The sequence below is a fragment of the Paramormyrops kingsleyae genome, chromosome 19 (genome assembly GCF_048594095.1).
Source record: "Paramormyrops kingsleyae isolate MSU_618 chromosome 19, PKINGS_0.4, whole genome shotgun sequence".
Classification (NCBI taxonomy): domain Eukaryota; kingdom Metazoa; phylum Chordata; class Actinopteri; order Osteoglossiformes; family Mormyridae; genus Paramormyrops; species Paramormyrops kingsleyae.
The window spans coordinates 22,713,333-22,740,902 of NC_132815.1; the positions used below are offsets into that span (position 1 = coordinate 22,713,333).

The following is a 27,570-nucleotide window of genomic DNA, read 5'->3' on the forward strand; positions in this document are numbered from 1 at the left end:
TCTTTAAAAACAACGTGAAGCTAATCAGCAGCAGCAGTAAAATTTGCCAGCACCAAGCTCAGAAAGTTTATGCCATTGCCCCCCACACATACCCAACCCAGTCGACAAATTTTGCCATCACCACACCTGGCCCCGCTGACAAATTTACTGTCAGCTGTTAGTAGATTATATATGTTTTTTTCTCTCTTTCAGCAAAATACAACAAACAAATGGCCCGTTTCAGTTAAACACCATCTAGCAAGTGGCTCCCGGCTAATTTGAGTTTGAGACCTCAGCTCCAGATTAAAATAATTGACATTAAGTCCTATAAGAAAGATACAGTGCACAGCTCTTCATACCTCGTAAGTATGAGTTTTAGTGTGTTTATATTATATTATACATTCTATAATTATTTGAATTATTGAGTTTAGATTGCCGTGAATGTAAGAATCGCAACAGTTCATAATAATGTTGAATTACAGAATCTCCCTTCTCTAGTATGCATTTTGAGCCCTAAATACAGACAGTGAAGATGAAAAGTGAAAATTTTAAGTACGAGACATATTTAGTTCACATTTTCGCTAGCCAAACTGCGATGATGTTCACTTGAAGGTTCACTTGTTATACATTACATCTCACTCTTTACAGACTTCTCGCTTGAGAAGCTTTAGATCAGTGTTTGAGTCATTCACACTTACATTTTCTTCTTTGTGTCACTTGTTAGACTGGCCCAGAATGGTTTCCATGCTTCTTGAAGCTGAGCTATGATGCATCCGAGTTGAAGAACATCTCATGCAAGTCTGCACTGATTTTTTTTCAGTTCTGATCAACCTTCTCATTTCTCGTACTTAAAATGTTTCCTTCAGGGTTGTGTTTTAAATAAAATAAATGGTTACGCTTTATATTAACTGCACCATCGTAAAGCCTTTATAATGCCTTCATAGAACATTCAGTGCACATTCATAATGCATTCATACAGCATTTCATAAACAGTATGTAAGTATATTTTAACATCCTAACAATACCTTAACAGCTTTAATATACATTAATAACAAACTATATTTAATAACAGCAAACATTACAGTCATAATTGTATAATGTTTGTTATTAATGTACACTATATGGACAGAAGTTTTAGGATACTTTGTCATTACACCTACAGGAACTTTTATGACATATTGGTCCATAGGCATCAATATGGAGTTGGAGCAATAACAGCTGCTACTTTTCTGGGAAGAGACTCCACAAGATTTTGGAGTGTGTCTGTGGGAATGTTTGCCCATTCATCCTGAAGAGCATTTGTGATGTCAGGTGGTGATGTTTAAATTTGAAGGCCTGGCTCACAATCTCTGTTCTAGTTCACCCAAAGGTGTTTGATGGGGTTGAGGTCTGGGCTCTGTTACGAGCTCCAGTCTAGGGTTGGAGTGTAACAGAATAAAAAGGAAAGGGAATGAGATAAAGGGACAACCAGGGTAAGGGAACAAGGGAACACCAGTGGACAAAGGGATATTTTTTTGTATTTTTTATTCACACACAACACGGACACTAATCGAATATCCTGGAGCAAAAGACTTCAGGAGTAACCAAGGCCAAAATAACAACCAAAAAAAACCCCACTTACCAAGTGCAACCCAAAGCTAATTTCACCTGGGTGCAAATGAAAACAAAAAAAAAAAAAGACTGATGCTCAACTTGACTCCCTAATCAAACAAGATTACAAAAAAACACACTCCAAAACAGTCAGGCAGTCACTCCCTACACACTGATACAATCACACACGCCAAACCTATACCAAACCAAGCGACAGTGTCAGAGGGGTGAGCGAAGATGTAAACCAGATTCAGGCAGAAAAATCGAAAGCCAGAATGACAACACAGAGGTCAGAGAAGGTACCGGGGACTAGACAGGAACTGAAAACCATAATCAAACCAAAGTCATACACCATAGCACAATCAAAGAGCAAAAGCAAACAGAACAGAGCAAAGCAGAGTGAAGAGCTTCTGTCATGGGTAACCAGCGTCCTTCTCATCTCTGGGGATGATGAGCAGTATGGCGTAGCAGATGTGGGTGGAGTTGTGGGAGGCAGACCAACAACGGTGGGCAAGGTGGACCAATCATGCAACAAATGGCATGGAGAACTGAAACAGAATTTATGGCTCATATACCCCCCATACAAGTGGGAACTCCTATGGAGTTCACAATCACAGTACAGGGGCACAAAACATACAGAGCAAAAACAACGGATAACATAAATTCGGCTTGCAAGAGCACGTCTGCCACAAGGTTGTTGGTCCTATCTTCTGGACCACTTGTAGATTGAATACTTGAACAATCGATGACCAGTGCATGAGGTGCAGGTTGGAATTGAATATAAGTTGTAAAAACATGAGGGAATTGTGATCCGTATAGACCGTGATGGGGTTGAGCCTTGAAATGTTGAAGGGCAAGTACAAGAGCAAGGGCCTCCTTTTCAATGGTGCTATAAGCTAATTAGTGCCTGACAAACTTTTTTGAATAATAGCAGACAGCAGCCATCAACACCTTCCTGAAGGAGGACAGCACCTGTGCCCGTACCACTGGCATCTACTTCCAACTTGTACGGCTTATTAAGTTAGGAGTAGCTAACACAGGGGAGCTAGTGAAAAGGGACTTAACTGAATCGATGGCAGACTGACAATCGGGTGACCAAACAAAGGCAGCATTCTTACAGAGCAAGTGAATAACGGGCAATGCAATGTCGGAAAAGCTCTGGCAGAAACAACGTTAGTTGTAAGCAAGTAAAAACCTGCTCTAAAGACAACATGTGCTGCTCCCATGAACCCAAGTAAATAATCACATTGTCAAGATATGCTTCACAATTTCTAACAGCTCCTAGGGCCTTATGCATCAGCTGCAGGAATGTTGCCGGGGCATGAGATTAACCCGAAAGGCATAACCGTTATACTGTTGGAAGGTATCAGGTGTAGCAAAGACAGATATTTCTGAAGCACGAGGGGTATGGAGCACTTACCAATAACGTTTTAGGAGATCGAGCTTTTTTACAAAATGAGTGGACTCAATGAAAAGCATCAGGTCTGGTTACCACATTTACCTTCCTGTATTCTGTGCAAAACTGAAAGGTACCATCAGGTTCTGGGATGAGTAAGCATGGAGAACTCCAGGGGCTACCACTAGGATTAGTGAGACCTATTTCTAGCAGGTATGTGGTTTCCTCTTCTAACAAAGCCTGGTTGTGTGGGCTAATCCAATAGGGGTGCTCTTTTATAGGGGAATGAGCTCTAACATCTATATTGTGCTCTACGATAGGGGTTCAAGAGGGGTTGTCTGCAAACAAAGACAGGAATTTGTCAATTAAAGACTTAAGGTCTGACTGAGTTGACTCGAAAGAGCTTGGAGTGTCTCTGAGTTTGACGAACATGCACATGGTACATAGTTTTTCCCAAGATACAAACCATCAAGCTCCGGTGAGTATTCACAAATCGGGGAACTAACAACAGCGTGGAGCGGAACAGGGGTGGATGGAGGAACAGAATCCGAGTGGTTAATATACAGTTTGAGCACATTCACATGGCATATGCGGGTTTTCCGCCTGTGGTTTGGGGTTTTCATGATATAATCTGTGGGACCCACTTTCTCCTGTATCTTATAGATTCCCGAAAACCAGGCCTGAAGGGATGAGCCAGACAGGGGCAAAAGGACAGGAACACAATCTCCCTCCTGCAAAGTTCTCTCCCTTGCAGCCCTATCATAACAAACCTTAATTTCTTCTTGTGCTGAGCTGAAAGAACGCTTGGGTAGCTCCCGAGCCACACCAAGGCATTCACACAATGTGTCACATAAGCCAGCACACTCCTGGTTGGGGGATGTGGTCTCGGGGACAGCCACTGTTCCTGCAGGATCTTTAAAGGACCACATACAGTGAGTCCAAAGAGAAGTTCAGCAGGGCTAAAGCCGGTGGACGCTTGTGTGATATCCCTAATGGCAAACAAAAGCAAGGGCACGCCATCATCCCAGTCTTTCCTGGCATCTAAACAGTAGGTGCGCAGTATGATTTTAAAGGACTGGTGACAATGCTCCAGGGCCCCTTGGCACTCTCGGTGATACGCGCTGGAGAATCTATGTTGAATTTTCATCTATTCTCTGAATGAGTTTTGGGTAGGGGACCCACAATTAACACATGTTTGAATGGCTCCACAATCACCAGGACTGGACGGAGGGGAGCAGGCAGAATTGTTTGGTTGGGCTTCCCAACCAGCTGACAAGCGTGACACGATCTGAGTTTATACCAGGCCAATAGAAATGTTTCAAAATTCAAGCGAGAGTTTTCCTCACCCCTAAGTGACCAGATTATGGATGGTTGTGAGGTAGAGATAGCATATGACCTCTATGCACTTGCAGAACCATGACCTGAAACACAGCAATCATCAAGAAAGTAAGCCACCGGATGGTCTGCCAGATCTGATTTTCTTACTACCGCATCAGCACATGCTTTCAAAGAGCTATCAGCCTTTTGGACTGCAGTCAATTCCTCCCTAGTAAGAGGAACATCACATGACTTCTCAAACTGGGGCTTTCTGAACTTAGGCTTCTCTCTCTACAGGCTGAACCTTAGTACACGGGGAAAGGCCAGAAACATCGGGGCTGTCATAAAGGTGCCCACTGTTACGCACCGCCGCAAGCTCAGCTCCGCCCACAGGCCTCATCATCGGCAGCACGCTCTCCATTCAACCTTTGCTCCGCCTCCCCGTCCAGACCCCGCTCACGACTCGCCGTATGCACCATCCGTCACTTCCGTCTCCTCGAAGTTGAAAGCGGACAGCAAGAAATCTCGGGAGCTCCGCTCACTTCTTTGATATTGTCGGTTTGCTTTCTTTGATAGATTTATTGTGTATGATAGTTTTAGTTTATTGGATTTCTGATTTTTCACCTTGCCCCTGTCGCTTTGGTTTATTTGCTGTTTGGTTTCGATCTCTTGACTGGTTTTTGGGTCACGTCTCTGCGCGCCCCTCAGACTTTGACGCTGTAATCTGTGTGTATGTTCTGTGTGTGTGTCAGGTGCATAGGGAGCGATTGCCATTTTTTGTTTTGCGAGCTTATGTTGTACGCTGTTGTACGGTTAGGTAGTTAGGTGAAGAATTTGTTGTTTTGTTTTTTTGATTTCTTTGCACTTAGGTAAGTTAGATTTGGGGTTACGTTCAGAAGCTGGGTTTTTCTTTATTGTTTTGCTGATAGTCACTCCTGAGTCCTTTTGCATGGGGTTTATTTGTTCTGTGTTCGTGCCGTGTAAATAAAAAACAGAAAAATATAAAAATACACCTTTGTCTACGTGTGTTCCCTTGTCCACCACACCCTGTTATTCCCTTACTCCACATCACTTTTCCGTTTCACTCTGTTACACCCCAACCCTTGACTGGGGCTCCTAATACCACGAATAAATATTAACTAATTTATGGACTTGAGCATAAGTAAGGGCACAGGTGGGGAATATAGAGGGGTCATCACATATTGAGTTATTGGGGAAAACCCCTGGGCCAGCTACAACCTCGTGTAGGGGCATAACCTTCCCTCCCACTATATTATTCCCTGAGATAAACATGACTTCTGAAACTGGGAGCTTTGAGCGAACAGCTACCTTGACAATACCTGAAAAATTGTTAGTCTCTAAGTGAAATCTGTGCAGTGGAACCCTCATAGTATCAAACTCAATACCATGCCTCAAAACATCACTACCGCATTTTGATGCATCAGAGAAAGGCAGAACACTAGCTAACATAAATGACTGAGCAGTAGGCATGTAACGATGAATCGCAAATCGGTTAAAAATCGATGTAAATGTAATGTGGAAATGTGGAAAATGAATCGCTACTTTAGGAGTACTTCACAGTACTTTACTTAACAGAAAAACTGGTGTAATATTACATTTGATTTCATGATGTCAGTTCGACGTCAGATGTCACTGTGTATTCACATCGACGTGGTACATTACTTTTTGGTTTTGACCGAACGCAAGATGGCGAGCAAACTTGAAATTGAGGACATACCCCCCAATCTTAAATTGGCGGTGTGGCAGCATTTTAGCTTTCCGGTAATCACAAACAAAAATGGCGAGAAAAGCACAGACAAGACAAAAAATGCGTGCAAGCATTGATCCCAAAAACTGATAACATACACAAATAGCACAACGAACATGCTTCAGCATGTCCACCAGCCCCACAGTGAGCTCAATTCACCACCGCCAGAGCGAAGATTATATTAAAAGGACAAACCACGCTAAAAAGCTGCACATGCAAGCCTTAGTTTATTTAGTAACGCTTTATTTTAAGTGCACCTTCATAATGGATTCAAAGAACATTCATAAGCAGCATGCAAGTACACTTTAACATCCTAACATCCCTTAACAGCTGTAATATACATTAATAACAAACATTACATGATTATACAATTATAATGTTTGTTATTATTATATAATATTTGTTATTAATGTATTTTACAGCTATTAAGGGATGTTAGGATGTAAAGGTATAAATGCATGAATGATTTCTGAATACTTAATGAATACATTATGAAGGTGTACTGAACGTTTTACGAATGCAATATAGAAGCTTTATGAAGGTGCAGTTAATGTAAAGCGTTACCATTTATTTATTTGAATATTTTTTAAAAATTTATTTTGATTTGGATTTTTTTGTTTCAGTTGCGCTGTTAAGCAGACGACACGGTTTGCACAGTTTAGAAAGATAAATAAAGGAATATTTTTTTATAAATTTGTCTGCAGCTCATTCTGTTAAAAAACTGTGAGAAAATCGTATTGTGAACGTGAATCGTATCAAATCGTGAGTTGACTTATTGTTACCCGTAAGGTTTCCTTAGAGATTCCACACACCTTGAGCTCTGCAACCAGCACTACTTGACTTTCAGTGCCTTCATCTTGCGGTGTTGATTTTATTAAAAAATAAAATACACACACACACACACATATATATATATATACACATATATACACATATATATATATATATATATATATATATATATATATATATATATATATATATACACACACACACACAGTGGTACCTTGACTTAAGAGTGTCCCAACTAACAAGTTTTTCGAGATACGAGCCATCTCTCAGCTGATTTTTTGTTTGAATTGAGAGCTAAAATTCAGGTTACGAGTCAACTTCAGATACCCCACCGCTAGCTGGCGCAGTGAACACTGCAACATCCGCCCAGCATCCCGTGTCTCACTCGTTCACTTTAACGGTTAGCTTGCAGTGGAAGCATCAGTGCTGTGCTCGCATTTGTGCTTGCGGTTATTTTGCAAAACTTCGTTTTTCCAACCATGTGTCCGAAGAAAGTGAGTGTGAAGGACATGCTGAGAAGAAGAAGTGGATGATGGGCATTGAATTAAAGAAAGAAAATATTTACTTAACTTCCAGAAATTCTGCTGGTAGGCTGCAGGCACTAATTCATAAGTCCATAAGCCTTCAAAATCTCATAATTAAGAGTCTGTTCTAATGCAAGAGTTGAGCAAACTTCTTGAGCCTTCCCCACGTGTTTGCACTGCAGCAAGAGTGACCAAAGGTGCTTAGGCTAATTCAAGGTTGTCACAATGTGCTAAAAAAATGGAAAAATAGGCATCAACCTCATTCTCTTGAAATATGGGTACTAGTCCAATATGGCAACTAACATTGAATCCTAAATTTTCTCTTTCAAGAGAGACAGGCGGAACTAAAGGATACTAAGGGTTTGGCTGAGATGCATCGTGTGGTGGGCTAGCGAAACGAGGACCAGCTAGGGGCGAGCTTACCTCGTGTGGTGGAGGTATAGGCTTCAGCTGACTCACACTCACCTTTTGCAAGGCTGCTTCTTTATCTCCCTCCATTTCTAAAGCCCTTACCCATAGGAGTTGGGCTTGGTATTCCTGCCTCTTAATCTCCAGTTCCAGCTTCCTAAGCTGAATTGTAAGGAGGATGTCCTCTGTGGGTAGGCTGGGATCCCTGGGATTTATGCATGACCAATACTCTGGCCTCCGCTGTCGTAGGCAACACCCGAGAGATCACCTGGCTATGGCAGGATTCCTTTTGCGACTCGTCTTGCAGGAACTGCTTAATAACCCAACTGGAGGCATCAGTGGGAGTCACGACATTGAAGCCTGCAATAGCTACCAAGTTACCCTTCCTGCCGCAATTAAGCTGTTTCTGTGTGGGGCACAGGGTAAACTCAAGAAGGTCAAAGTGAGCCATATTAACCTACCAATTTTAATGTTAACCACCAGAAATCCCCCATCCACAAAAAACCACCAGACAAACCCAAGAGAAAAAAAAAGAAATAGACAAAGACCAGGGTGACACAAAAAAACAATTGGATGAGCCGCCAAGTGCTGTTATGAGCAGTCCAGTCAAGTTCTTCCAGTTCTTCTGATGGCGTGCTTTACACCACTCCATCAGACATTTGGCATTGTGCTTAGTGATGTGAGGCTTTCATGAATGAACTGAATGGCTAATTCCATGAAGCTCCTGGCCCACAGTTTTTATGCTGTGGTTAATGCCAGCAGAAGTTTGGAACTCTGCAGTTATTGAGTAAACAGCATTTGCAACTTTTATGCTTCCACTTTGCAATAATACCGCTTACAGCTGATCATGGAAAATCTAGCAGGGAAGAAATTTCACAAGCTAGCTTTTTGCAGAGGTGGCATCCTATGACAGTACTTTGTTTGAAATCACTGAGCTCTTCAGAAAGACCCATTCTTTCACAAATAACAAAACCTGACTGCATTACTAGGTGCTTGATTTTATACACCTGTGGTAATGGGTCTGAATGAAACACCTGAAATCAATGATTAAGAGGTTTAATATAATACCTAAATGGAATACATGAATACTACATTATTCATGTCCCCTCAAGTAAGGGGTGAAAGCATAATGACTGCATATGAAGGTGTGTAAAGTGTTACCAAGTAGACAATAAATACAAACATATACCTATCAAACAACATCTACGGAGTACCATATCAGGAATCAGGAAGTTATAAATAAATTTGCTGACTCACCACATTAAATGTTAAGTAGTAATGGCCTAATGTTATGTCATGACCTTATAAGACCTTATAAGAACATATGTTCTTAAGCTCTTTTGTGGAGAACTTAACTAATAGCTCAGAGTTCTTAAAATCTTATCCAGGTAATCTACCATTTTCACTTGGATTATAGCTTCCATTGCCTTTCCAGTTATGCAAGTTAAACTGATTGGCCTATAGTTTGCTGGATTACTTCTATCTCCTTTTTTAAATATGGGTGTTATATTAGCATGCTTCCAATCAGAAGGTACCACACCAGTAGATAAGGATTTCTGAAATCTGAAATTCCTTAGTAATGTTAAAGGCAGGGCTGTGGAGTCGGTAGATAAATGCTCCGACTCCGACTCCGACTCCTCAGTTTCCTAAATCTTCCGACTCCGACTCCCCGACTCCGACTCCTCTGTATGTATATACTATGCTAATGTATTTTCTACATCCATTGAAGGAAAGGAAGGCAACATACATGTCATTTCACCACAGAACTACTGGCTTGGAAGCCAACACTCTACTATAATGCCAGATTAAAGACAAACACAATGAAAACAAGGATTTTGCCACCGACCGATGTGCATGTACAATCGCGGCAATTGATTGGCGGCCGCAGATTGCGGGTGTCCACATGGACGGGCAGATCCAGCTTGCCGAAAATCTCGACCACCGCCCCCATCCAAAGTAATGTGATGCCTCTGTCTGCTGCAGTGGCTGTCTCCTCTGTCAGCCAGCCGGAAGTTTAGTGCATTGTGTCACTCACCGGCCAGCTGATCAGCAGAACGAGCCTCTGCTGGAGACAGGTAGGGAGATCTGTGTTCTCGGCTCCTTCGGCCCCCTTCACTAGCGCATAGCGAAGGGGAGCCGATGGAGCTGAGAACACACCAGATGATTTTTCAGGCGTTTGACGTGTGATGACTTGTTGAACGGCCGAAAAATCGGCAGTGCATCTGTAAATGTATGGGGGGCTTTTGGCTAGGTTCACAGTTCCCTGTAACAGTGGAACACGACACAATGGAAAGCGGTGCTGCACCTTACCTGTGCATTACATCCCATATAGTGACGCATACAGTCAATGAAAAGCATGCTTCATGGTTACTTGACATGTTCGTTTTGTGGTAACATTATGCACTGCATGCATTGGGCTTTATTCTTACAGCAGAGAAGTAGTTCATTATGACTGTTTGTGAATTGGGACATTTCAACTTACTTTTTTAATTCCCATTTAAATTTAGTAGGAGTCGGAGTCGGTTAACTTTTTGCCGACTCCGACTCCGACTCCAGGTACCCAAAATTGTCTCCGACTCCGACTCCTCGACTCCGACTCCTCGACTCCGACTCCGACTCCACAGCCCTGGTTAAAGGTTGGCTAATAATATCCCTCATCTCTTTTAAAACTATAGGTAAGATGCCATCAGGGCCCTGCGATTTATTTATTTTGTGCTTAGCTAGGCTTTGTACCACATCAGCCTCAGTTATACATATATTGCTCATAGACAACGCTGTATTTATACTAAATGGTGGCAGGTTACTTGTATTCTATACTGTGAGCACCTGTGTAAAATAATCATTAAACTCATTTACTATATCAATTTCATTTTCAATTATAAGACCCTTACTATCCTGCAGATTAGTGATTTCAGCTTTTAGAGCTCTTTTGGAGTTAAAATATTGGAAGAAACTTTTAATGTCATCCTTAGCTTCCAGTGCAATGTTCCTTTCTGCATTCCTCTTAGCGAGTCTAATGTTATTTTTAACTCAACCTGTAGATATTCCTGGGATTTCTTGCACTTGCAACAACGTGCTTTTAAAAAATTCCCAAACAGTTTTGCTGTTTAATTCAATCCAGTTTACAGTTTTTAGTTTCAGTCTCATTCCAGTTAAGTTAGCCTTTCCACACACTGTATGTTTTTGTTTTGGACTTTGCTCTTCGGACACTAAAATTACCCTCAAATTTAATCATGTTGTGATCGCTACCATCCAGTGGTTCTAAAACCTCTAATTTTCCAATCCTATCTTGGTTGTTAGACAAAACTAGATCAAGAAGGGCATCTCCCCTGGTAGGGGATAAACAAACTGAGTAAAAAAACAATCCTAATTCCACCATCGGGCACAATGTAATTCCACCATCTCAAGTTCATTTACAGAAGATCCAGAGACTGTGTCCCACTGTATCCCAGGTAAATTAAAATTACCCATAACCACCACGTAATTTTTATTACTCATAATCCTGATATCGTCATATAACATTCAGCTATCCTGCTCTATAACAAACACCGACAATTAGGCCATTTGAGTTTTTAGCATCTAGTTTTATCCATACAGCTTCTGTACTTTTATTTTTATCAGTGAGCTCCCTTGCCTGCAAGTTTTCTTTTACGTATACTGCAACAAGACCTCCCTTCTTTCCTATCCGGTCTCTACGGAACAACGTGTAACCATCCATATTATATTGCTCACCATCATTGTCACTCATCCATGTTTCAGTTATTCCTATAATGTCGTAAGAGTCTGATGAAATGAAAGCCTCTAAATCATGAATTTTGTCATCAAGAAACCTATTCCACTACCACCCCGTGTGGTTCCACTACCACAGTGTGGACCTATTGAAAAGGATTTAGTATTACTGACCAAACATGTCTGGTTTTCTTGAAAAGAAAAATGAGCTGTGCAGTTTTTCTTTTTAATGTGTCACTGTCTTTTTCCACTAGCACATCCTGTTCTGGTGTGGAAATCACAGATCAAACACATGCTCTTTTTGCATCTTATAATAATGAATCTGGGGGGGGGGGGGTTTCAAGATTCCACTGACATTTAATAGGTGTTGCTTGCAATTATTGTGAAATTGCATGTAGAATTTTTCCACCTTTGAAGATATTAGTGTAGATTCACAGCAAGATTTAAGTCTGGGGCAATAAATATGCACATCCAGTATAAAAATTAGCTTTAAATCTTGTTTTTTTTCCTCAAGTAAAATTAGGTCAAGGACTGATTCATGTTTATCCACTCATTTTGAAGCCCGTCACTCACCCAATTACCCGTTACCCAGCCCCAAAAGTAAACGATATAGCAATTGGTCACTCCAGTGGAGACAAGTTGTAACACAATAAGTGTACCGGAAAGTGCATTTGGAACAACCAGAGTGTAGCTAAGAAAGCCTCAGCACACTGAGACGATACCCGTGCAAATCAGGTCGTACTGAGCCATAGAGCTGGCCGCAACACCCTCCCAATTGCACAGAAATACATACCCACAAAAAAATCCAAAAAAACATTTTGCCTCCCAAGTATGTGCGACAGGAAAGGAATAACGTTGAGCAATAGAAGAAGTACCACAAGGGAAAGCTGAAAGAGGTATGAAACAGCCCGCCAAAGCACAAAAAAGCAGAGATCAACCCTCCTACCTTTTGCATTATGATCTATCCAGAACAATCAGGCAAAAAGACCTGCAGTCTGACTTCCCGAAACTAAGTGGCTACTCCAAGACAGCATATTATAGCCAACCTGTCTCTGTGGCAAAAGAGCGGGAAGATCTTAGTGATAGCTGGTTACTTAGGAAATGGATATAAGTTCAGCTTTATGCCGTTCTCAGATCAAAACAATTAGAATCAACAAGAACCTAAGAAGGCATAGAAGTTAGCTAAAGGAGGCAGAGCTCCTTTAGAAAAGAACACAATCTTAGCAGATGGATAAGGATCACACTAAACAAGGTCTACTGCTACAGTGGGCTTAAGAACAGCCACCTGAACAGAAAGCGTTGAAGCTCGGGCAGAAAATGCAAACCCATTATCGTTGATATCAACTCCAACTCCTCCAATCATACTGAGCCATTCTGTGTTAACATAGAAGCGGTAATGCTAGAATCAGTAACAGGGGGGTGAGACCCCCTCCCAGCACACATGTAAGTCAGATCGGACACACCACTAACCTACATGTAAATGAGTGTCTTGGGGAGGGGGAATATAGCAGACAGAAAGCAATCGCAATCTGGAAGCAATTCTGAACGGGCATCTACGCGTGTGCAAAATGCAACCGCACCTCACTTTTGCCACTACGGAATGTGATTCCAGCCTCTGGTTGCCCCGTGATGCAATAGCAGGGGCTGTCATTCAAACTCGGGACTGCCCCGCCTTTAAAGTTCCAATTATAGAATTGTAACACATACGATTTCTGAAGTACATTTTGTCCATGTGGTTCCCAGTTTGTGTGTTGCGTTGGCACCCTTTGAAGTATTCACATTACAGAAAACAAAAGAATTAGTCTGTCATTACAGTGAAATTAGTTTGACCTGTGATAAATTTTTAGTGCTCAGATGACTTGAATTGCCCAATGAGTGCTTCTAGTCCCTGTTCCTTTTTCACAATGTAAAAACTACAGAGCTGCTAGCATCTAGCTAGCATCATAAATGCTATATTTACCAAGCATTCTAAAGGGCACGAGGGCATCTCCAAAGACCTTAGCATACAATTCTAATAAAAATGTTACTGTTTGTGAAAAAGAAAAGAAATGACTATTTCAAAGTGTACAGAAAAAGAGTCCTGATGTCAATCTGAGTGAAAATCGTTTAGAAAGAGTTGAAATCTGCCACTGGGAAAAGGAATCCTGCAAAAATTCAGTGATACAAATTATACAAAATTGGTACATTTTCATTTCCCTGTTGGCCCCACCAACACCTCTTCCATCCATCCATCCATCGTCTGCAAACCGCTGAATCCCATGATATGCAAAAAATGCAGAGGTGGCAATGATGTTGCCCAGAACTGTTAATCTCAACTTAATAGAACACAGTAGTTGTATTTTATTCATCCCTGATGAGAAACTGGGTAGTTTTTGCACATTTTATATTGCTGTCCATGAGTAACAAAGATACATGTATATAAGAGTAAGAGCAAGTTTTGGGATCATAGCAAGGATCAACTAGCATCTAGCGTCCCTGGAGCAGATGGGATTTCTTCCAAGGGCCCAACAGTGATCTGACTACTTGGCTGGATCTGGGATTTAAACCTACAACCTCCCAGACACAGGAACAGATCCCTCAAACAACCAACTGTCAGTTCCTCAGTGCCAGCTACTGTTTTTGTAAAATACAACATTAATTCTTACTTTTGATACTCTAAATTTTTCATTTTTAATAGCAAAATATTTTTCAGACAAAATTGTTCTGAAGTCTGTGTCATCATCAAATGTTGTGAAATATGGTAGCCCATAGTCTGTATGCCAGTGACTAACTTCTGTAACTTATTTCTGGTTATTTTGCCTATAAACAAAGCTCTTCTACCTGTTGCATCATCAAGGGAAACACACGCACCTGGAAATACCTATCAGCAGCTATATAAACCTGCGGGGATCTCTATGCAAGACATTCGGCTTACAGGCAGAGACACCTGAAGAGGTCAGAGAGAATGGCTCCCGCGCTCAACACCCGATACGCTACGGTGAGTCCCTGTTTCTGCCCAGTCTGGCAGCAGATCTTTTGACATTCTTTTATCTGATGTGTCTGGCAGTTTTAGTCAAGGAGTGACATCTGTCAGACGTGTGGGTCTTCAATTAAATCTCTTTGAAGTAAAAAGAGTCTCCTTGAAGAAGCAAACTCAGGTTTCTTTATGAGTGAACGATCAAAGTGAGGGAAGGAAAAGCAAGTTTGTTTGTATGGCATATTTGTAAATTGCTGTACATAGATAAAAGTGTAAAAGAGGAAAAAGATAAAAAGATAAAGAAATTCTTTTAAAAAAAAAAATGAAAGCACAGTGCATTACTTGAGAAATTAATCAAAGCAGTGACACTACTATTTAAGCGCTATGTTAGCTCATATGTATAGGTCGATATTGGTAGAAGCGTATGTTACATAGATATTGTAAGACTCTGGGACCTATTTATTTTACAAACTGTAAGTTTGCCTTTGGATACTGGGTTTTGGAGAGAGAAACATTTCTGCCGGGGGTGCTTGTGAAAACATACATTTCAGATATTGAACAACTACTTGATCAGGTATGTTGTTGAATTTATCAATGGATTCCTTTGCTATTTTTTACACTCTCAAGACAGTTCTGCATCATACTGGCTACTTAATTGATATGTGCACCACCAGTCAAACGTTTTCGCATGCCACAGGTTTTTACCATTTTTCCATTTATTTCATAAACTGCACATTTTTTATTCTTGTTAATCATTGTAAAGTTGAGTGAACAACTATAAATGAGAATTTAAATAAAATAAAACAAGTTTCCTTTATGACATGGATAGAGTAGGTAACAGTGCATGTCTGGCATCCTATTAACTGGTTGTGTGGTGATGGCATAGTCAAACTCTAGTTTGTCGTTTAACTTTAAATGCATTTTAAAACCATTTCATCTTATGAAACAGAGCAGTATTTAATATCCAGAAAGCCTTGAATTTTCTCTGCTGTTACAACTGCTAGAGGTTACTTTGATGAATCATAGATATGACATTTTCTTGCAAATAAAGGTACTCAAATGGTGAACCTATTGTGAATGTATTCGTTAGCCAAAGAATATTGAGTGTATTTTTAGTAAATGTTAAGTGAGTAACATGCAAATGTAGAAAATCTCAGTGTGTGCAAAAACTTTTGACGGGTGGTATACATCATCCGAAAACAATATCAGCATCAGTAACAAAACCACTTGATAACAGAAGAATGACAACAGGAACACATCAGAAAAGACTACAAATGTTGTAAAAATATGCTAACTTCCAAAAATCTAAACAGGTCCACTATAGAAATTAACTGACACACAAATTAAAAAAATTGTACTTCAAATATATTTGAAAACAGGCAATTAAATGCCATCCATCCATCCATCCATTTTCTCCCGCTTATCCGAGGTCGGGTCGCGGGGGCAGCAGTCTCAGCAGGGAAACCCAGACCCAAATTAAATGCCAGCACAATTAATTTTAAATACAAATGCATAAAAAAAATATTGAGCAAAGAAATTCCACTCAACACTGGTGTTTGTGTTTCTGTAAAATGTTTAGCAGAAGCTTGACATGCCTCTCATAGTTAAACACGGATAAAGTTTATAGTCTATTTTGCCAAAGTAGTTACCAGAAGTGGAGATTTCAGGTCCAGAGAGTACAAATCAAGATCAAGATTTTGTTTCAACCAACCAGTTTAGTACTGGTTGGTTGATTTAGTACTCTGACTCTTTATAGTCAACTAGTTGGTTGAAACTAAATCTTGGTCTGGATTTGTACTCTCTGGACCTGAAATCTCCACCTCTGGTAAATAATATTGGTCACAAACGTTGAATTCTTTTGTTGTTTTCTGGTTAGGTTTTGAAAGCTTTCTTTATTTCTGGGACCCTGCTGCTTGTGTTGGGCGTGTATGGAGTCGATGACAAGGTGGGGCAAAGCAACAGGAAGCAGGAACGTTCGTCACGGAGCAAAGATCGAAAGATGGCGGGCGTGCTAGACAGGGCGCCGAGGAGGACCATGGATGCTGTGAAGCTGGTGTTTGACACAGACGCCACGTTCCCCCAGCCAGTTCCATATGACCCGTCTCAGAGTTCCATATCACCATGGAATTACAGGTGGGGGCGTTGTAATGAACTCCAGTGCAAGAGCATCCATGCAATGTAACGAAACCCTCTGTATTCAGCGTCTGTGAAGAGCAGTACTGGTGCCCTTCCTGCAGCATAAAATATTAATAATTAATAATCTATCAAGCAAATGTGTATTTATAATAAGCAATATTGTATTGGAAAATAGAATAGTGCAAAGTATTACAGCGAGGGCTCTCAATGTTCCTTCTTGAAAATTTTCTGTGCACAATTACTCATGTCAATGTGCAAATGACTTGTTTAGTACCTAATTAAATTTCCCATTTATTTCTATTTTTTTTTAATTCACCACAATATTGGTAAGCATATCCAAAATTATACCAACAAAACATATTTTAAGTCAAAATGTACCTGTGAAGTAGATAAAAATGTACAAATGATCCTGCTGATTTTTTTTTTTCGTCAGGACCAGTCCCCAGTTTATGGGCAATAAGGTTTAACTCTGATGACCTTATAGCGTATTAACAATGGCACCCGCTCCCTTTTGTCCTCTGCAGCTCCATCACAGATGATAACCTGATTCCTCCAGTCATCCCCCAAGCTTATTGCCTGAAAGAGGGCTGTCTGGATGCCGACGGAGTGGAGGACATGAACTTGATCTCCAAACCCATCCTCCTCCAGATCATGGTCCTGAGGAGAGTGAACCAGAAGAACCGCATTGTCCTCAAGATGGAAAAAAAGATGGTCAGCGTCGGCTGCACCTGCGTCCGCCCATTTGTCCTGTCTCAAGATTAATCTGCCATGAGCCATTATAAGGCAGTGAGAGCACTGTGCAGAAATTTTATTTATTTAAACTATTGAAAATTTATTTATATTCATTTAATTTATTGTCATGTATACTGTTGAAAGTATTCATTCCATTTCAAGGATATTTATTATCAGTTACTATTGCTGTAGTATTTACAGTATATAGTATTTGGATTTAATATAAATAAAAATCTTTCCACTGGTACTGTGAATTAGCTGAATTTTGCTTTTTTATCCATATATTTCACTTTATGCGGCTAAACAACAGTAACAAAGACAGTCTACTCTTAGCAGTTTTATAAAAGTGAATAATTAGAGTGTGATGTATAAATATTTACTCTTTGTTTGAAAAGCAAATAAAAAAATCTTAATATTTCATTCTTAATATTGGTTGTGTTGAGGAAACCTGCCTCCCGGTCAGAGTATATGTTAGTGAAGTATTCTTGCCCTCGGTGGTGTTTGCCAACCTCAGCAAATAGTGGGAAGGGAAATGTTTCAGCTAGAGTCCAATGGCTGCCCTTTAAAATCCTTGCCTGGCGCTGCATCAGGATGACTCCGCTGCCTTTGGAATGATGATGGATTCAACCTGTCCCTGAATTTCATTTCTTGACATGTCAAGTTCAGGCCTGACCTGAATCCAGCCTTATGGCTCCAATAAAATGCATTTCCCTATTCTATGTATGAAAGCAACACTAGACGAAACAAACAAAACAGTTAATGTAGGATATGTACCTCTCTGACTTGAATTGAAAGATGTGTTGATATATTGGAAATTGTACTTTTAACCCTCCTGTGCAAAGCAGGAAGCCACTGAGGGATTGGAATTGGACCAATAAACATGCAAGATTTAAGCAATGAGCCTTCAATGCAACTGATTGGCCTAGATACACATAAGCAAAACATTAATACTAAATCATGTATGCAGACTGTGATCTTTCACCTGCTTATTTCAAAGGGCTGCAGAGTGGGAGTCTTTTGCAGCTTTTTTCCAAATGATGAGAATTAAACAACCATGAGTAAGCAGTACAGATTTTACAAGAGAAACACTCACTCCTTCACACTAGAAACTCTTATAAAAAAAAAATAATGGCTCTATTTATAACATTGGCATACTGGCATATTATTTTGAGTATTTTAGTAGCAGTACGTTTGCAAGGGCAGTTACTCTCAGCCACAAGCAATATTAAGGCTGTAGCTACAAAATATATTTCATGATTTTTTTTTTTTAGTAATTATGAATATGCAGAATATCCAGGCATGTTGCCTGGTGTGCATCTGTGCAGTCGTTCCTTCTTTTGTTCCTTATCATATATATATATATATATATATATATATATATATATATATATATATATATATATACACAGTACAGGCCAAAAGTTTGGACACACCTTCTCATTCAATGTGTTTTCTTTATTTTCATGACCATTTACATTGGTAGATTCTCACTGAAGGCATCAAAACTATGAATGAACACATGTGGAGTTATGTACTTAACAAAAAAGGTGAAATAACTGAAAACATGTTTTATATTCTAGTTTCTTCAAAATAGCCACCCTTTGCTCTGATTACTGCTTTGCACACTCTTGGCATTCTCTCGATGAGCTTCAAGAGGTAGTCACCTGCAATGGTTTTCACTTCACAGGTGTGCCTTATCAGGGTTAATTAGTGGAATTTCTTGCTTTATCAATGGGGTTTGCGTTTAGTTGGACGATCATTTATTTTTCAACAGGACAATGACCCCAAACACACCTCCAGGCTGTGTAAGGGCTATTTGACCAAGAAGGAGAGTGATGGAGTGCTGCGGCAGATGACCTGGCCTCCACAGTCACCGGACCTGAACCCAATCGAGATGGTTTGGGGTGAGCTGGACTGCAGAGTGAAGGCAAAGGGGCCAACAACTGCTAAACACCTCTGGGAACTCCTTCAAGACTGTTGGAAAACCATTTCAGGTGACTACCTCTTGGAGCTCATCGAGAGAATGCCAAGAGTGTGCAAAGCAGTAATCAGAGCAAAGGGTGGCTATTTTGAAGAAACTAGAATATAAAACATGTTTTCAGTTAATTCACCTTTTTTGTTAAGTACATAACTCCACATGTTTTCATTCATAGTTTTGATGCCTTCAGTGAGAATCTACCAATGGTCATGAAAATAAAGAAAACACATTGAATGAGAAGGTGTGTCCAAACTTTTGGCCTGTACTGTATATATACAGTATATGTATTTTTTAGTTGTTAGGTTGGTTCTGTTCTACATCTGTAAATGTGTAATAATAATGTAATAATGGTGAACAAAACTGCAAGGACAAACTGGAATTGTCAAGAAAAGCGTTTACTGACCATGCCAAAGAGAAACAGTTTAGCCTCAAACATTACACACACAAGTAGTAAGCAGAGGTTCCATGATTTCCCAGAAAGTATTGTCACAATCATTTGTTTTTTTATTTCAAAGTACAGTACCAGCATTCCCTCCTTTCATCATTTCTGGGAAACATCCATCAATCACAGAAGACAAACGGAAGGGACGACAACATGCCAAAACAAAGTGCACTGCGGATTGTCATAGAGGCTGGATAGTCTGTCTGCTTAACCATACCGGCTGACCATAACCAGTTAACCATACCAGTTAACAGTGGGTCGAGCCTTTCCAACTGGTCCTAGCTTTGTCAGTGTGTTAATGGCTCTGTGCTTTTCAGTTGTGCCCGAAATATCCTAATTAACCTGAGCCCCGTACTGTACCTACCTACTCTGTCTACCTCACACCAATTACAGAGTCATGCAGTATTCTCTTTACAAACATGACATACCTATCAGGCTCTGGAGAATCAATGAGCAGTCTATAGTCACAGTCCTATTTAGTTTGACTAACTCTACATATTCTTTGTTTTTTTTTTTTTAATTATAGCCTTTTCTATTTACATAGGTGTGCAAATAAAGTCACATAGCTGAAAAAATTTGACGCCTGCTTGAGAATGTTACATTGGACTGAGGTTATACTGATCAATATAGCTTTCTAAAATTTATGCCAGTCTGAATGTGTTATATTGACTATTACACATCTTAAAGGCTGCATTGTAATCAACATGGTTTATCATAGTTAACACAAGTTTGTTTCATTAACTGGCTGCAGTTATGAATGGATAATCAGCTACATTAGGGTACAGTGTGCAGAATTAAACTACATCACACTGGCCATTACCTGGCAGGGGGCGTGAGAGTGCATAATGACTGAAGAGATTAAGAAATATGTGCTGGAAAATGCTGCTTTCAAAGTCAGCTAGTAAACAGCAATGGATGCTAGGTCACCTCTCTCAGTCCGCGTCATGATCACACTGAGAAACCAAAATCACGAGCGCAACCTAGAAATTCACCCTTCAGCTGCGGTGGAAACCGTCTTGACAACCCCCCCCCCCCACAGTGCACCTTGCATTGCCATCCAGACGGGAGCTTCCAGGACAGTGTTTTGTTATCACCATGAATTGCTCAAGAGTATATTTGAAACTTTTTCAAAGAAACCATATCCTGCTAACTCCTGGGGTTATTCTTTTATTTATTTTTTGTTTCATGTCAGTCTTTCATTTTCTTCATCTTTCCCTTTCCTGAGCTAGCGGAAAAAAGGTCTGTCTCATCCACCGTCTACCGGCAGGCTTCCTCCTTCAGCTCCTTGTTTTTCCTCACCTCCTCCGCATGCTTGTCCTGAATGAAATGGTGGAGAAACACAACCACTGAAGATAAATGAGAAGTAAAGGATAATAGGAAAGGAGCAATGGGGAGAGACATAAAGAGACTCTGGAGTACTGTATGGTAACACGGGGGTACCGGGGGTACCTTTTCTTGCAGACGTTCCAGCATAGCTGCCAGAAGGGCCTCCCGATTCTCCTTGTTGGCCTCCATCTTTTGCTCCAGCTTTTCCTTGGCCATCTTGATGAAGTTGTTGTTCTCCTCAATGGCTTTTTGGATCACCTCACGTTCATGCTCCCTCTTTTCCGCTAGGTGCTTCAGCAGTTCTGCCTCCTGACACTAGAGGGAGACAGAAATTCAGGGTAAACAAAAAAAATCAAACCGTTTCTGCTGATTGTTATCTGCATATAAAATCGAGCAATTTGCATGTAAGATTAAAATTGCTTTATGTTGCCCAGGGGAAATTATTTTGTAAAATCTCATTCAATAAATCACTTCTTACACAAAATATATAATATATAATGATATATTAAATAGCTAACCAACAAATAACTTCCCAGATGTTTCAAGGTAGTAACATACTTCATTGTAAGTACATTTATAAGACTTCTTTTGGAATTGCCTTATGTGATCAGAGTTCATATGAGAATATTATTAAATCTATTTAATCTAATAGCTGTACATTTGCAATTTTTTATTTCATCAGAAGAAAGACCCTCATTACAGAAAACAAGCAGAAGTGGGTGAGACTGCTGTGTAAAGCAAAGTCCAAGAGAGAGCATTCAGAGATGCTGGACATTGAGCTAATCCCTGAGCTCTGTGGTGATGTCATCACCCTAGGAGGAGGAAGTAAGGAGCATGCACTGATTACACGTCATGACAAACCACATCAGGGATGACACCCAGGTGCAGCCATGCAACAGGTGATACCTCAGCACCACACTAATCCAAACGGACCAACATGAGTTTCTTTTCCCAGTGACTGGTGTGCCAATCCTGCCACCAACCCCCAAATTTTTCCTGTAAGTTGGAGGACCTGCTTGTAGGGGTAGAGGTAGATTAGCCTCATACCCTGGATGAAGCAATTGCTGGTTAAGGGCCTTGTTCGAGGGCCCGACAGAGTAGGATCTCTGCTGGCATTCATAGGATTCAAACCAGCAACCTTCTGATTGCTGGTACAGATCCCTAACCTCAGAGCCACCACTCTGCCCACCAAAGCCCTACTTCATCTGGCCAAATGATATACAACATGCATGTAGACATGAATGTAATGCAGTGTCCAAAGGGTATTTGTGATACAGTGGCTAAGAAAATGTATATATTTCACATTTGAAGTCCATGTCAGAAAACTTCTTTTGAATCTTTGAGTGCCAGTTGTTTCTACATTTCCAACTGTCAGAAACATACGTTTTGTGGAAAGCAGACTCTATAGCTAAAAAAAGCAGGATTGATATCTTATGATAGGAAGGTTTTTTTCTGCTTGTTTCCCTCATTCTTCACCTTTCGTCTCTCCTCTGCTGCCTCCAGCTTCTTCTGGATCTCCTCCAGAGATGGGTCCCGGCGGTGGGGCATGGAGGTATTAAACTCTGGCACACCGTCGAAGGACGGGGGCTTGAGGATGACTTCGAAGGCCTGTCCGGACGCCCGCTTGTTTAGCTCGATGACCTCCACATCTTTGATTACACACCAGCTGAGGTCCACAGCATCTAGAAGTAGGTATGTGTGAGACTTCAGAGAGTATATGGACACTGACCAACAGGAGGCAGTAGAGGCTAGTTTAATTAAACAAATCCATCCATCCATTTTCTGTAACTGCTTGTTATATTCAGGGTCTGGGGAGGGGGGGTCCGGAGCCTATGCCTGCGGCTATGGGGGCAAGGCAGGGAAAAGGATGGAGCACAAACCCTATTTATTCACACTATTTGGTAACTCCAATCAGCCTCAGCATGTTCTTGGAGTGGGGGGGGAATTGGAGAACCCAGAGGAAACCCCACAACAACACAGAGAACATGCAAGTTCCACACACATGTAGTCATGGCAGAGACTTGAACCCTCATCCCAGCAGTGTATGGCAATAGTGCGAACCGCTGCACCCCCCACAGCAAGGTACATTACCCATGGAATTAGCAATTGCATGACCTGCTGTGTTTTTCTTCCTGCTGATTCTTACCTTCAGCTTTATATGAGGGTTTATCCAGGACGTCGGGACGCAGACAGGAGCACAGGATGGAGACCAGGGGAAGCTCCTTCATCTTCTCTCTGTAGGCTTTGGGAAATCATGCATCTGTTTAGCAACATGTTTTTTACAAGTGAAAAATAGGTAAGTATTCAGAATTACAATGACAGGGTAAAAGTAATAATGGTGATTTAAGCATTAAGGACCATCTCTGAAATACAGGTAATAAATATCACTTTTCCTATGTCCTCTGCCTACCTGCAAGGGTCATTCTGGCACTCTCACTAAACATCTGACGTCAGGAAGAGCTGCAAGATTGGACCTGAAGAGAAGGAGGAATTCAAAAAGGTTTGCTATGAACAGATGAGTCTGTACTAGGAATTTACACAATTTAAATATAAATTATTATTATTAACAACGACTACAGCAACAAAACAAGAAGAACAACAATATTAATTATTACATATTTGAATAACCAGCAATTTATATACTGTAGGATGAGTGGACTTAGAGATCAAATATGTTTTAAATCAAACAAGAACAATACTTTAAATGGACCTGATAAATTCGTGGCCTGGTTTTGATGGGCCATTTGTGGTGTGTAATTTGATTTGCAAATGGATCAGTTACCTCTTACATTAATTACTTGTGTCCAAAGACAAATGCTGATGCGATCTATTTCAACTTGATAGTTGCTTTGAGTCAATATAGTGTCACAGTTTTACGGCTGTAATAATTTTCAGTGCAGAAGATATTGAGGAATTTGGAGAACTTATTTGTCTTGTCTGAGTTAACAGTACCATGCAGGGGGGGGGGGGGGGACGACGACGACGACACACACACTCACCATAGGTCTCCTGTTTCATAGAAACATCTTACATCTTACTCACTAACTAAACACAATGCAGGATGCAACAAGTTCACAGGAAAGGTGTTCATGTGCATTGATGAAAGTTTTTGATCATTCCCTCAGGTCAGTATCAGCATTTATTTCAGAATATTGATTTCTGGGGTGTGAGGTGAAAATGAGATTCAGACTCTTTGTCTCTGCTGATACTGAGGTCATGAGCTGGTGTAGATTTAGAGTAAAATGTGTAGCCTATTCCCCAGGCTCTTCTAATCAAACTTCCTAACAGTTAAATTCAGGAAACTTATGGGAGATGCAAAACGACAAATTGGCGCCCATTGGCTCTGATTTATGACTATCTCTTAGCTCACCCAGACTTATGTTGAAGGCATATGGTGGGAAGCTTGCAAACATGTGATTATTCCAACATCCCCTTTCATCTGATCATGCAGAGAGACAGCAAGACACATTGTCCCAGTTTTTCTATTGTCCCAGATCTCAGGCTATGGTGTAACAGCAATAATCTTGAGGAAAAAACTGTGTAATATAATAATAATAATAATAATAATAATAATAATACATATGTTATACACCATTATATATTAATTATACTAAATGACTGCTGCCATTTCTGAAAGGGTCAATGCTGTCAGCTTTGTAATATATTTTGAGGTATATGGCTTAGATGAGTAGAGGCTCACATGACAGGGATACATTGTGATAAATCTGAGTTGCGGTGAGTGTATATGCTGCTGGAACACCATTGGGTACAAATGCTCCTCCTGCATTCGTCTCAATGCAAGCAGCCCTACTCACTGGTCTACAGCCTTCATTACAGCCTGTTAGAAAATCTAAACAAAAGGAGCCGCTTTCCCTACGTACCCCCCGGTATACATCCAACCGTGTGGCGATACTGTATGATGTCACTATGCGCTAATACAGACCTTTTTAAGTACTGGTAAAATTGGACTAAACACCAGAAAAAGAACACGATTGATTAAAATTAATATATAAATATTAATTCATTATTTCCTTAGTTTTGGAATTATTTGTTACAAGAGCTAGGATTTTACTGTGCAGCAGCTGTGAGACCATCTGGGTCTAACTGATTTATTTTGAATAATTTAGGAGCATAAGAAAGGAGCAACACACATCCCGACTCTGCCGTCATGCTAATTCCCCCCCCAGCACCAGCCCACTCCAACCCCGACCCCCCCTCTGGCGTCTTACTGCCCTCTGATTTTTCACCACACAAATACTTCAAGCACAGACAAAAACTGGACAGACTTTTCTTCAAAATATGGCCTTAAGATATGTATAAATCTCTAGTTCTTTTTCTTCACACTCTGGACAGATTTAGACATTTCATTACTGGATGAATAATGCTCTGTCTCAATGAAATGTCCACCACAGTATATTCTCATTCATATGATATATTCAGGTACAGTAGCATTCTTCAATATCAAAGGCAAACAAATTACATCTACCAATGGAATGTAACTGGCAAATGACAACTGGAAAAGGGGATTTGCCTGTTCCCGCTGACCCTTTAGCCGACAGATTTTTTTATTCAGGGGAGCTAACTGTAATTCTTGCATGTGCACGCCCCAGTCTGCCTCTGACTTAATGTCATGTCCTGGCAGGACGCCGTGATTGGGATCACAGCTTGACCTGTGCTCGAAAGCCACTATTGAAGTGCGTATTCGAAAGGTGGCGAATTTTCACAAAACACGAAACTCTGGAGGATGCTGGTCTGCAATAAAAACGTCAGGTAATTCTCCCACACAAATGACAACCCGTTCAGCTCTTCTCCATTATCGTTGTTAAGCTATAACTGGGTCAAATTTTAGACCTAAGAGCCTAGAGGTCATGAGCTTGTAAACATATTATGCCATATGGCCCAAAATGCACACGGTGCCCCAAGTGATGTGTTACTCAACATCCTGTAGGACGTTAAGACCTCCAAGCTTGGCCAAACGGCACCTCGCGGGCAGATCGCAGGCACATCCGATGGCAAATCGTGACGCTGTTTGGAACACTGCGGCGAGATCCTCACTGCTCTCTAGCCAGCAATCTCGGCCTCTTTGTGCTGAACGGAGCCCCAGGGGAGAGCCATGGCAAGCAAGCATCGACGCCCCCCCCCCCCCCCCCCGCCACACCTTCCACGGAGCCACCCAAGGCTCAGATCAATACACGCATCCTGCAAAGCCAGCCCTTCATTTGTCTCCTGTCAGCCGAACGGAAGCAACTAATTCATTCCTTGGCGACAGGGCTTGTTCCATGGAATCCCTGCATTAAGACTTTTCAGCATTAGCGGCTCTGTCATAACTTACTAGCCAAATGGCCGGGCCCTGTTTACCAACACGTCGTCTAACGCCGAACGTCCTTCACAGAACGGGATCACATGCTGTGTTCGCCTTCGGATATCCAGTTACGCACAGCGCAATATAATAACGTTTCTTATTCAGGAAGTACGCCGTGTCACCTTGTACAGAAATGTCACTCACCCCAGTTATATACACGCTGCCATGATATTGGAATGCATTGAGTAGGCATTACCTGCAGTGTCTTTTCTGACATAAATGGAGTAAAAGCAAAACACACAAGTACTGGCCCCTTTGGTGGGACACCACTTAAACGTAACTTGCCTGCCGTTTAACCTCCGTCTAGAATGCAATATCTATGGCTATCGCAAGCTGTAGAAAAGATGCTGTTTTGCAAGAATGCATGGAATTGCTGTCAAATGAATAAAGACACTGTTCCTCTCTCCCTCTCTGAAATGTCAGTTAGAATAAATAATTTATTAATATCATGGGAGAATAATGCCGCTTCCCCACCCAGCCTTTGCATATAGATGCTGACTTACCCCCTCCTAGGTGACAGTCCTCAGCTCCTTGCTTTTGCTCTCGTTCTCTGTCTCTTGCTGCTCGGATACAGAGCTACCCAGCATCAGCACCACCACCAGTCCCACCGCATGACATCATCCCCGAGTCCTGCCATTGGACGAGGAGGATGCCGACTCCTGATGGGCCTGCAGCCACCCTTTACAAAATGAGTTGAAAAGGATTTGCCTGTTAACTCTTACTTGTCCTCTGCAGAGTTATTTAAGAGAATGAGAAAAGGTTTGTACATTAGCAATAGCAAGCTACATGTTCATATCTAGGGTTACATAAAATGGCTGCACAAAGGGACCATCTGAAATATTACTGCACATTGTATTTTTTCATAAAATAACAAATAACATAGATATTAAAGCTATACAGTGCAAAATATAAGGTATGCAATGCTTAAAAACTATTTACTGAGATAAGAGCATGGTTTGTTCCAGCTTGTAAAAGTCATCAAATTTATTAGAGGGGTGTCTGTAAGATTATGATACAGGTTTTTCACAACCAGTGTGTCCCTTCAGATCCATATAAATGTGAAATGGTTGATAGCTGGGTGATTAGACTGCATGCCTGTTATGCTGAACAGTCTCTGAATAGTCCTTTACAGCTG

The 27,570-nt window shown here is 40.9% G+C and overlaps 2 protein-coding genes across 3 annotated transcripts; one reads left to right on the forward strand and one right to left on the reverse strand.

Moving 5' to 3' along the window:
- Positions 1-14,410: 14,410 nt before the first annotated feature.
- Positions 14,411-17,676, forward strand: il17a/f3 (interleukin 17a/f3). Its single transcript, XM_023806792.2, has 3 exons — positions 14,411-14,480; positions 16,336-16,592; positions 17,120-17,676. The coding sequence occupies exons 1-3, from the start codon at positions 14,448-14,450 to the stop codon at positions 17,355-17,357; spliced, it is 528 nt and encodes a 175-aa protein (XP_023662560.2). The 5' UTR covers positions 14,411-14,447; the 3' UTR covers positions 17,358-17,676.
- A 2,008-nt stretch (positions 17,677-19,684) lies between these two features.
- stmn4 (stathmin-like 4) lies at positions 19,685-27,093 on the reverse strand. 2 transcript variants are annotated; one of them, XM_023806648.2, is made up of 6 exons: positions 26,939-27,093; positions 23,484-23,547; positions 23,220-23,315; positions 22,550-22,755; positions 21,197-21,388; positions 19,685-21,064 (listed from the first exon to the last, which is right to left on the reverse strand). In XM_023806648.2, the coding sequence occupies exons 2-6, from the start codon at positions 23,515-23,517 to the stop codon at positions 21,005-21,007; spliced, it is 588 nt and encodes a 195-aa protein (XP_023662416.1). In that variant the 5' UTR covers positions 23,518-23,547; positions 26,939-27,093; the 3' UTR covers positions 19,685-21,004. The 2 variants fall into 2 exon arrangements, with proteins under 2 accessions (XP_023662416.1, XP_023662417.1); XM_023806649.2 differs by lacking the exon at positions 26,939-27,093 and adding an exon at positions 24,444-24,516.
- Between the last annotated feature and the right edge of the window lie 477 nt (positions 27,094-27,570).

Bases quoted from the DNA above. Each gene is read 5' to 3' on its own strand.
- il17a/f3 (XM_023806792.2), top strand. From the start codon at position 14,448: ATGGCTCCCGCGCTCAACACCCGATACGCTACG. The intron at 14,481-16,335 runs GTGAGTCCCTGT...TTTTCTGGTTAG, and splicing joins TCAACACCCGATACGCTACG to GTTTTGAAAGCTTTCTTTAT. The intron at 16,593-17,119 runs GTGGGGGCGTTG...TGTCCTCTGCAG, and splicing joins ATATCACCATGGAATTACAG to CTCCATCACAGATGATAACC.
- stmn4 (XM_023806648.2), bottom strand. From the start codon at position 23,517: ATGTTTAGTGAGAGTGCCAGAATGACCCTTGCAG. The intron at 23,316-23,483 runs GTAGGCAGAGGA...GATTTCCCAAAG, and splicing joins TGCCAGAATGACCCTTGCAG to CCTACAGAGAGAAGATGAAG. The intron at 21,065-21,196 runs GTACCCCCGGTA...CATTTCATTCAG, and splicing joins TGGAACGTCTGCAAGAAAAG to GACAAGCATGCGGAGGAGGT.